This window comes from Ranitomeya variabilis, chromosome 4 (genome assembly GCF_051348905.1).
Source record: "Ranitomeya variabilis isolate aRanVar5 chromosome 4, aRanVar5.hap1, whole genome shotgun sequence".
Taxonomy (NCBI): domain Eukaryota; kingdom Metazoa; phylum Chordata; class Amphibia; order Anura; family Dendrobatidae; genus Ranitomeya; species Ranitomeya variabilis.
In genome coordinates this window covers 539,239,353-539,251,367 of record NC_135235.1, presented here as the reverse complement: position 1 = coordinate 539,251,367, position 12,015 = coordinate 539,239,353, and the positions used below count along the sequence as shown (strand labels likewise).

At 44.9% G+C, this 12,015-nt stretch overlaps 1 protein-coding gene across 1 annotated transcript in view; it reads right to left on the bottom strand.

Annotated features, from left to right (window-relative positions):
- Positions 1 to 8,233: 8,233 nt before the first annotated feature.
- Positions 8,234 to 12,015, bottom strand: part of LOC143769134 (vasoactive intestinal polypeptide receptor 1-like) — a 259,746-nt gene continuing 255,964 nt past the window's right edge. Inside the window, exons 12-13 of the mRNA XM_077257715.1 lie at positions 10,490 to 10,531; positions 8,234 to 8,614 (exon numbers count right to left, since the gene is read on the bottom strand). Of these exons, the coding sequence (XP_077113830.1) occupies positions 8,522 to 8,614; positions 10,490 to 10,531 (135 nt within the window). The 3' untranslated portion in view covers positions 8,234 to 8,521. The remainder of the gene's footprint in view (positions 8,615 to 10,489; positions 10,532 to 12,015) is intronic.

Below are 12,015 nucleotides of genomic sequence, written 5' to 3'. Positions count from 1 at the left end.
ACCTATGTCATCACGCTGCCCACAATTAATTGGCTCAAAAAAATGGCGGGGAAGGCGTCATTCGAAACGCGACCTTGGCGCCAAGTTCGCGTTCCACGTGGCCGACCCACACTGGGATCGGATCGGGTTTCATGAGACGCCGACTTTGCCAAAAGTCGGTGACTTATGAAAATGAACGACCCGTTTCGCTCAACCCTACCTCAGACAAATGGCCAAACCGAGCGAACTAATCAGACCTTGGAGACTTATTTGAGATGCTTTGTGTCTGCTGATCAGGATGATTGGGTGGCCTTTTTGCCATTGGCCGAGTTTGCCCTTAATAATCAGGCTAGTTCGGCTACTTTGGTATCGCCTTTTTTTTGTAATTTTGGTTTTCATCCTCGTTTTTCTTCTGGGCAGGTTGAGCCTTCTGACTGTCCTGGTGTGGATTCTGTGGTTGACAGGTTGCAGCAGATTTGGGCTCATGTGGTGGACAATTTGGTGTTGTCTCAGGAGGAGGCTCAACGTTTTGCTAACCGTCGTCGGTGTGTTGGTTCCCGGCTTCAGGTTGGGGATCTGGTCTGGTTGTCTTCCCGTCATGTTCCTATGAAGGTTTCTTCTCCTAAGTTTAAGCCTCGGTTTATTGGTCCTTATAGGATTTCTGGGATTATTAATCCGGTGTCTTTTCGATTGGCGCTTCCGGCCTCTTTTGCTATCCATAATGTCTTCCATAGATCTTTATTGCAGAAATATGTGGTACCTGTTGTTCCCTCTGTTGATCTTCCGGCCCCTGTGTTGGTTGATGGGGAGTTGGAGTATGTGGTTGAGAAGATTTTGGATTCTCGTTTTTCGAGGCGGAGGCTTCAGTACCTTGTCAAATGGAAGGGTTATGGCCAGGAGGATAATTCTTGGGTTTTTGCCTCTGATGTCCATGCTGCTGATTTGGTTCATGCTTTTCATCTGGCTCGTCCTGATCGGCCTGGGGGCTCTGGTGAGGGTTCGGTGACCCCTCCTCAAGGGGGGGTACTGTTGTGAATTCTGCTTTCGGGCTCCCTCCAGTGGTTGTAGGTGGTAATGCAGTTGTCCCTGAGTTGCAGTCCTGGTCAGGTGTATCTGCTGATTGCAGTTCTGACTGGGGTATTTAGGCGTGCAGGATTCATTAGTCCTTGCCAGTTGTCCATGGTTGTTGGGAGGTTTTGGTCCTGGTTTAGTTCCATCTGCCTTCTGCCAAATCAGCAAAGATAAGTGTCTGGTTTTGTTTCTGTGGCACACATGCTGTGTGCTTAATAATTCTGTGCTATTCAGTGTTTTTTTTGTCCAGCTTAGATTGTGTCAGTATTTTCTCAGTCTTGTTGGATTCTCTGGAGGGGCAGATATACATTCCATGTCTTTAGTTAGATTGTGGAACCTTTTGGTATTATCTGCTGTGGATATTTTTGGAAGGGTTTTAATACTGACTGCTTAGTACTCTGTCCTATCTTTCCCTATTTAGCTAGAGTGGCCTCTTTTGCTGAATCCTGTTTTCTGCCTGCGTGTGTCTTTCCTCTCCTACTCACAGTCAATATTCGTGGGGGGCTGCCTATCCTTTGGGGTTCTGCTCTGAGGCAAGGTAGTATTCCTATTTCCATCTATAGGGGTATTTAGTCCTCCGGCTGTGTCGAGGTGTCTAGTGTTATGGTTCTCAATGGCAAGAGAACATAGCCCAGCAAACATAAGTACTAGCTCTTGGAAGGATGGAAACTAAACTGACCATGAACTAAACCTGCCGCACAACTAACAGTAGCCGGGTAGCGTTGCCTACGTTTTTTTATCCCTAGACGCCCAGCGCCGGCCGGAGGACTAACTAATCCTGGCAGAGGAAAATATAGTCCTGGCTCACCTCTAGAGAAATTTCCCCGATAGGCAGACAGAGGCCCCCACATATATTGGCGGTGATTTTAGATGAAATGACAAACGTAGTATGAAAGTAGGTTTAGCAAAATTGAGGTCCGCTTACTAGATAGCAGGAAGACAGAAAGGGCACTTTCATGGTCAGCTGAAAACCCTATCAAAATACCATCCTGAAATTACTTTAAGACTCTAGTATTAACTCATAACATCAGAGTGGCAATTTCAGATCACAAGAGCTTTCCAGACACAGAAACGAAACTACAGCTGTGAACTGGAACAAAATGCAAAAACAAACGAGGACTAAAGTCCAACTTAGCTGGGAGTTGTCTAGCAGCAGGAACATGCACAGAAAGGCTTCTGATTACAATGTTGACCGGCATGGAAGTGACAGAGGAGCAAGGTTAAATAGCGACTCCCACATCCTGATGGAAACAGGTGAACAGAGGGGATGATGCACACCAGTTCAATTCCACCAGTGGCCACCGGGGGAGCCCAAAATCCAATTTCACAACAGTCTAGGGTTTGTTAGGCACACCCCACGGCTACTTCTAGTTGCGGTGTTAGTTCAGGTTTTGCGGTCAGTACAGTTTCCACCTACTCCAGAGAAAGTTCATGCGGCTCCAAAGTCACCGGATCATAACAGGGGCAGTCCCGATTTTGAGAGTCTGCCCCGCTGTCTTACTTTTCCCACACTGCACTTACTGTGATCCATTATTCATTCATTGACTGGTTGCTAAGAGATGTCGGGAAACTTCCTCTGCAGCTTTTCTTTGTACAACATTCGGATAGCTGCTCTTTGAGCACAGGACCTGTGATGAAGTCAGAGGAGGGGAGGAATCAAGGTTCACATGATCAGGGGCCTCCGTAAATGCAGGACTCTGCTGTGCTGTCATGGTGCCTGATGAGGGTAAGTTTACAGTATGTATGGGGTCAGGAGGGGTTTACAGTGTGGATGTAGCAGAGCCGTGTGTGTATGAGGTGTACGGAGTGGAGCCATGTCTGTAAGAGGTGTACGGAGCACAGCCACGTGTGTAAGAGTTGTACGGAGCGCAGCCGCATGTATGAGGTGTACGGAGAGGAGCCACATGTGTACGAGGTGAACGGAAAGGAGCCACATGTGTATGAGGTGTATGGAGAGGAGCCGTGTGTGCATGACTCCCAACCATCCCGGATTCAGTGGGACAGTCCCAATTTTAAGACTCTGTCCCACTGTCCCAGCTGGGATCCTTCCTTTCCAGCATGGCCTCAGACCAAATGTGCCGCCGCTTTAAACTGCTTGCGTGATTGCTAGCTGTGTCAGATCAGAGCAGATATTGCTCCTCGCTCTGTTACTGACAGGCACAGGAGACATGGAGGTCTTTATCAGTGGCGTACCGGAGCTGCAACGACGTGAGCAGTCAGTGGCGTGGTGCGGCTGGATGACATCATTCAGCGCCGCAGGGGAGGAAGTTGCTGGCTGCTGCGAGGGAGCATGGTGAGAGGTGTATGTATGTGTGTGTAGGTGTGTGTGTGGTGATGGAGAAGGCAATGATGGGGGTTGGGGAGAAGGCAATGATGGGTGTGGGGTAACTGTGTGGCCATTATACTGTACTCCGCATCATGTGGGGCCATTATACTGTACCGAGTATCATGTGCGGCCATTATACTGTACCCAGCATCATGTGTAGCCATTAAACAGTACGCAGCATCATGTGGGGCCATTATACTGTACAAAGCATCATGTGAGGCCATTATACAGTATACAGCATCATGTGGGCCCATTATACTATATGGAGCATCACGTGGGGCCATTACAATGTATGCAGCATCTTGTGGGGCCATTATACAGTACGCAGCATCATGTGGGGCCATTATACTGTATGGAGCACTGTGTGTCCGTTATAAGTATTGCACATCATGTAGGGCCATTATACTGTATGCAGCATCAGGTGGGGCCATTATACATTATGGAGCACTGTGTGGTCATTATACAGTAATGAGCATCATGTGTGTCCATTATACATTATTGATCATCATGTGAGGCCATTATACAGTATTTAGCATCATGTGGGGCCATTATACAGTATGGAGCCTCATGTGGGGCCATTATACAGTGTGGAGCACTGTGTGGCCATTATACAGTATGGAGCATCATGTGGGGCCATTATACAGTATTGAGCATCATGTGGGGCCATTATACAGTATTGAGCATCATGTGGGGCCATTATACAGTGTGGAGTACTGTGTGGCCATATTTTTTGGTTTATAACTATTGTTTATGAAACAGTGTGATCCACAGTGCTAAATGGGTGTGGTTGGGGCATGGATATGGGTGTGACTAGTTGTGAAATGGGTGTGGTCAGAGGCATGGCCTAAAATTGCCTCCGTGCGCTGCGCGTGCCCCAAGCTTTGTCCCTCTTTACCTTCTTCAAAAGTTGGGAGGTATGCCTCCATTACATATCAACAGGGATCATGTGACATATGACATGACACATCAGGTACCTGTGGGGACCGAAACCTTCTAATTTGCCCTGTGTCCTGATTATAAGGTTTTAATCAAGCTTCTTTCCATCACACAGAATCACTTCTCTTTATGCAATGCTTCCAGCAGACAGATATGAAAGTCTCTTCACATACAATTTCTCTTCACACACAGTGTCTTTACGCAGATTAGTACTATACCATCATCACAGTAGAACAATAAAAAAAACAGCTGGGGATGGATTTGTCATCGAATGCTCAGCAGAACTCAACTACCTGTGCTAGCTATATTGAGCTCTGTAAAGTTTCTGTTTAGGTGTCCATCACATATAAACACGAAAAATATGGAGATTGAGGCAGCACATCGAATGCAGCGAACCTTTTATTCACGGATGTGATGTTTCAGCTTCAATGAGCTTTTTCTAAAGCATGACTCACTCTCCATATTTTTTGACTATTTGTGACTATTGGATCAAGTCTGTAGAGGCGTGCACGCCCTCTTTCAAATTGCCTGTGCTGCTGTCTTTCCATTAACTACATGTCAAACCTAAGTTACTATTCCTATCAGTGCACACTTTGGTGGTCTCCTCAGCGCTCTTCTCTGCCATCATGCCCTCTAATTGGCATTACTCTCTGCCTTTGTGTCATTTCCTCAGCATTTCTTTCTGCCCTAAGGCCGTGTCCTCAGGGCCCCTCTCTGCCCTCAGAACATCTCCTCAATGTTCCTGTCTGCTCCCAGGCCATCTCCTCAGCCTTCCTCTTTGCCCTCAGGCCATCTCATTGGTGCTCGTTTGTCCTCAGACCAACTCCTCAGTACTACTCTTTTCCCACAGGCCATTTCCTTGATGTTGCTCTCTGCGTTCAGGCCTTCTACTCAGCGTTCCTCTCTGCTTTCTGGATGTTTCCTCAGCATTCCTCTCTGCCCTCGGGCTGTCTCCTCAGGGTCCCTCAGTAGCCTCAGGCCACCTACCCAACTTTCCTTACTGCTCTCAGGCCATCTCCTCGGCGCTCTTCTCTGCCCTAAGGCAATCTACTAGGCACTCCTCTCTGCCCCAGGACATCTCCGCAGGGCTCATCTCTGGCCATCTAATAGGAGATATCTGTAATTTGTATGTAACCCCTTCCCATGTACAGTGCCATGGAACCAATAGTGCTATAAAAATAAATAATAATAATAATAATAATAACAACAACAAGTGCTCTTTTCTGCCCTCAGGCCATCTCCTCGATGCTACTCTGTCCCTTCCAGCCTTCTCCTCAGTGTTTCTCTTCTTTCTGGATGTGTACCCAGAATTTCTCTCTGTTCTCATGTGGTCTCCTCAGCATTCTCTCTAAAGGCTTAATGTGCAGGTTAATAGCTTCAGGAAGGTGCCCAGTTGCTGTATTGAAGGTGTGTCACCCAGGGGAAAATTAACTTTATTCCTCCCAGGAGCCACCGACTTTCAGTCATACAGCACTGAGAGAGGAAGCTGTCAGAATGCCCAATCACTGACTGATAGCCAACTGTGCACTGATGAGCCAGGGTGTGCTTATTGTAGCTGCGCCGGAACACCTGCATGACTAAAAGGCGGCAACTTCTGGGAGAAATAAAGCTACTTTCCTCCCACTAAGTGTGTTTTCAGTAAGGTGGCCAGGTACCTTCATAACACTACCGGCAGATAAACCCTACATCTGCAGGTTAATAGTATTATCCAACCTGACAGGTTCTCTCTAACATATGTAATGCACAGTGCCGGAGCCCCAATATCCAGATTACAGGGTGCCCCAGCAGTTGGTTCCCCAGATGTCAGTATCAGTAAGTTATACCTTTTTCTGAAAATAGGGGGATAACTTAAGGGGTATTGCTAAAATCAAAATTTATCTACACACACCTTCTTTTGAGTAGTTTTTGGAGCAGAAACTGAGACTGAGAAATTAAAGGGAACCTGTCACCTGAATTTGGCAGGACCGATTTTGGGTCATATGGGCGGGGTTTCTGGGTGTTTGATTCACCCTTTCCTTACCCGCTAGCTGCATGCTGGCCGCAATATTGGATTGAAGTTCATTCTCTGTCCTCCGGAGTACACGCCTGCGCAAGGCAATACTGCCTTGCACTGGCGTGTACTCCGGAGGACAGAGAATGAACTTCAATCCAATATTGCGGCCAGCATGCAGCCAGCAGGTAAGGAAAGGGTGAATCAAACACCTGAAAACTCCGCCCATTTGACCCAAAACCAGTCCCGCCAAATTCAGGTGACAGGTTCCCTTTAAGCCAAGCTTTCCAAATCTCAAAGCTCAAACTGAGTTTCTGATCAGTTTCTGCTCCAAATATTTAGCAAAAAGACTCACATAGCCTTAACGATAAATGATGGTTGAACCCAATGATGTAAAAAAAGGACTGTTTGACTTTATGGAATCTAATTCAAAGAGCCTTTACATAGGGAGAACTTACAGACTTCATGCCAATATTGGGTTACCCCATACCTCCCAACTTTTGAAGAAGGCAAAAAGGGACAAAGGTAGCGGCGCGCGCAGTGCGCCGTGGCAAATTTTAGGCCACACCTTGACCACACCCATTTCACAACTAGTCACATCCGTATCCACTCCCCAACCACACCCATCTAGCACTACTGATCACACTGTTTCATAAACAATAATTATAAACAGGAAAAAATATGGCCACACAGTGCTCCATACTGTATAATAGCCCCATAAAGTGCTCCATACTGTATAATGGCCCCACATGGTGCTCCATACTGTATAATGGCCACACACGATGTTCAATGCTGTATAATGGCCACACAGTGCCCCATACTGTATAATGGCCACACAGTGCACCATACTCTATAATGGCCCACATGATGCTCCATACTGTATAATGGCCACACATGATGCTCCATACTGTATAATGGACACACAATGCTCCATACTGTATAAGGGCCACACATGATTCTCAATACTGTATGATGGCCACACAGTGCTTCATACTGTATAATGGCCACACATGATGCTCCATAATGTGTAATGGCCACACATCATGCTCAAACTGTATAATGGCCACTGACACATGATGCTCCATACTGTATAGTGTCCACACAGTGCTCCATACTGTATAAAGGCCACACATGATGCTCAATAGTGTATAATGGCCACACAGTGCTTTATACTGTATAATAGCCACACATGATGCTCGATACTGTATAATGGCCCCACATGATGCTCCACACTGTATAATGGCCCCACAGTTCTCCATACTGTATAATGGCTCCACATGATGCTCCATAATGTATAATGGCCACACATGACGATGCTAGTGTACAGTCGGGGCTGTAGATGTGTCCCAGCAGCTCTGCTTACAATGCAGGAAAAGATTTCACCACCTGTCACTGTCCACACTGCTGCCTCACAGATCCTGCCCTTTGCAATGTAGCCCAGCTCTGCAAAATCTACATGCACTCATACAACACCACTATCTACTGGCTCCACTCCATAACTGCTGTAGTTTATAAGGGATACACATATATATATATATACTGTGCCTATGACTAACAGGCTGCACTGGATTTCTCTATCAGCTGCCACTAGTCCTGGTTATAATGCCTTGTACTGTAAATACAGCAGGGCCAGCTGCATGTATGTGTGCAACACACACACACACGTACCTCCGAATGTCCTCTCTCCCTCTCTTAACCACCGTCCCGGAAGAAGAAGATACAGAGGGGGCGTGGTCTAATACAAGGGGCGTGTCGGCTGCTTCTCCTGCTAGCTGTGCGGGACATGTAGAGTACCGTGCAGACTGCGGGGCACAGCCTCAAAATCGGGACAGTCCCGAAGTATGAGAGACGGTTCGGAACTATGGGTTACTTTAATACCTCAATGTTGCAGGACAGTATTGCTGACCACTGCCCAACAACCAGACCACATTTTGTACATCAAAATAGTCTTCAACTTTATTATACCCTGAAACCTTAGTTCATCTGGTTACATCACATATACATATAAAGATATCTATGCATATTAATATACATGTTAAATATTATTTGCATGCCATGTAACTGATCTGTATAGATAATGTTCTCTGTGTATTAATATCTACAACAAAACAATACAAAAATCCATTATTTGTTGCCACAATTCCAGACATTAGCCTCCAGACTTCTTGAATTTAACAGTGGTCAATCTTACATGTGCAACTTGACTGCAGAAAGTGATATCATGCTGTAAAGTCCTGAGTTACCAGATTAAATACATTGCTTTCCAGTGACGTTTGCCACTTGCCCCAGTGTCGCTGAATCTCAGCCTGTACCTGAAGGAAATGTAGATAAAAAATAGGAACATGGTAAGAAGACATTTTGAAGAAATTTTGGAATGACAGATGACTTGTAATACTAATATTCGTTAAAATGTTAGGCAAGAGAACACATTTCAGAGTCTCCGGGTAAGCTTGGAGAGGCAGGTTGGATTTTACCGGATAACTAGTTTCAAATTTGTCTGGCAGCCCCTTATCTAAATTACATGACATAAGGGAAGGGTGTGGCCCTTTTAAGAGGTCAAAGATAATCATGATAGTGGTCACCAGGAGTGGCCACCTTAGACAGTGGAAGTGAAAAGGATTAGAGTGCCATGTCAAGTGCATGAACCCGAGGCAATTATGGTATTACTCATTCAGTGGGACAGTTGGAGGAACAGCATAATATAAGCGCTGGACAGTGCCATTGCAAGATAATTGCAGGGAAACAGTGCCAAATGTGTAGCACATCCCTCCTAGAGGGGACTAATGCTAAGATGTTTTTTAATTTCCACAGCACTTTACAATTAAAAGGGGACATGTACAAATAAGATAAGACATTACAGTGTAACACATAGTTGAACACATGACAAGAGGATTGAGGGCCCTGCTTGCAAGCTTACAATCTAAAGAAATAAAAGGGACACAAATGGTAAAAACAAAATGCTTATAATGTATGGTCCAGTCATCTATATAATAAATAGGGGTATTCAAATAACGTTGCATGAACCAATCACCAACCAGCATTTATACAAGTTCAGATACAAACTGCTACTAAGTGTGCCAAAGAAAAAACAAAGAATAGTTAGACTAGTGAAGTGAGGTGATAGGCCAGTCTAAAGAAATGTTTTTTTAGGGCACACTTAAAACTGTGGATACTGGGAATTAACTGGAGTAGTTCATTCCAGAAATTTGGTGCAGCTCAAGAGAAGACCTGGAGATGGGAGTGGGAGTTTCATATTGTAGAGGATGTTAGTCTTACGTCATGAGTGGAATGGAAAGGATGGTAGGATATAGACAGAGATAATAAAGGAGATGAAGGGTGATGCATAACTGTGGCGAGCTTTGTGGATAAGAGCGATACGTTTATATTAGACTGTAGCGTACAGGCAACCAGTGCAAAGACTGGAACAGAGTGTTGACATCAGTGTAGCAGTTGGACAGAAATATGATCATGGTTGCTGTTTTCAGCATAGATAGGAGAATGCAATGGATGAAGATCTATCTAGTAGTGGTCCCTGTAGCAATTCTAGCTGGAATTAACAAAAACAGTAGACCTGAAAGAGTGCAGGGGGTGTGGTGTCGAGCTGAAGGGATCAGGAGCAGGGATGAGCAGACTCATCGAAGTTCGGGTTCTAGTACAAGACCAAACTCTATAAATATACTGTATATCTTCACTTCCTGGAGAAGCCAGTGTTTGAAGCATAGCCTAGTGGCCTAGTGGACAGCAGATCTGTCGACTTTTGGGGTTGTCAATATTACCTATAACAGCATATGGAACATATGGGATGTAATTAAAAGGTGGTCTCCAGATGAGATGTTTCTCTGTGATCCAGACTGGAGAGATTCGTTCATATACTTGCTCCAACTGGCTCACCAATGCATCATATAATTGTCCATTCATTTAAATCGTCACCATGTTTTACTACAATTCCCTTATATTTGCCACTGTATCAGAAATGTATGGTTAGATATGGTCTCTCCTTGGTGATAACTGATCGCCGCACGGTCTTCTATTTTACATACCTATCCACTGAACACATAATTTATACAACTTTACCTATCCTGTTTATGAATGATGAAAAAGCTACATATTATTTAACATTATAATATGAAATTGTCATAAATGTCATTACACATTTGAAATGAAATAGGTATTTTAGCAATGTATACCTCTCCATTAAGGAAGCAGTATAATAAAGCAACAATGAAACCCTGTGGAGGAAAAAAATAATAAAGTTAGTAATATGAAAATAAAATAGATACATGTCCATCAAGTTCAACCTTTCTCAAACCTACGTGCTCTACAGCTCAAATGTAGTCTAAATTGCTTAAACGGATTATAAAAATTTTGTTCTTCACCTTACAAAAGCAGCCAGAAAATTTCAAATGATCAGTCCATATATACCCTGCCACTGTCATTAATTATAGTTTAATATTTATTAATCAAAACCTCAAACATACTGATATGTAAATATGTTTAGGATCAATTGTTTACACAAAAAACATTCTCAATCATAATAGTAAAAAGCTAATAACAAAAAAAATTACATTTTTTAAATTTACTACGTGTACATGCCCCTTTATGTGGGCAAGGCCAGGAGTTTTCAAGACAACCTGATCTGTGACTATGAAGAGGTGAGTAGAAACCTGGACAAAGAGGTATCTGTGTATATGGGGGTCTGTCATGATTCCCAATGGCAGGGAATTTGTCAACGTAACACGGGCAAAAACAGGACGAGCTCTAGGGTGATGGAACCTGAGCTGACCGCGATCCTGAACCTCAACACTCAACTAACAGTAGCCGGGGGACGTTCCTGGGGGGCCCCTAGACGTCTCGCGCCAGCCGGAGATCTAGCTTCCCCTGTCAGAAGAATAACAGACCTCACTTGCCTCCAGAGAAATATTCCCACAGAGATAGCAGCCGCCCACATATAATGACGGTGAAATGAGAGGAAGGCACAAACGTAGTTATGAAAACAGATTCAGCAAAATGAGGCCCGCTTAAGCTTGATAGCAGAGGATACAAAAGGTGAACTGCGCGGTCAGCTGAAAAACCCTTCAAAATACCATCCTGAAATTACTTGAACTCATGTGCCAACTCATGCTACATGAGTGGTAATTTCAGCCCCCTAGAGCAACCAGCAGCAGAGAATTACATATCTGCAAGCTGGACTAAAAAACATGAAAGCAATCATGAAACAGGGAAATACAGACTTAGCTTGTCTTGAAGGCCTAGGAGCAGGTAACAGAGACACACACTGATACATTGATAGCCGGCAAGGGAATGACAGGAAAGCCAGGTTAAATAGGAAACACCCAGCCACTGATGGACAGGTGGAAACCAGAGACCGCAACCCACCAAAGTCACCCAGTACCAGTTGTAACCACCAGAGGGAGCCCAAAAACAGAATCCACAACAGTACCCCCCCCCCCTTGGGGAGGGGTCACCGAACCCTCACGAGAACCCCCAGGGCGATCAGGATGAGCTCTATGGAAGGCGCGGACCAAATCAGTCACATGAACATCAGAGGCAACCACCCAGGAATTATCCTCCTGACCATAACCCTTCCACTTAACCAAATACTGGAGTTTACGTCTGGAAACACGAGAATCCAAGATCTTCTCAACAACATACTCCAATTCTCCCTCCACCAGCACCGGAGCAGGAGGCTCAACCGAAGGAACAACGGGCACCT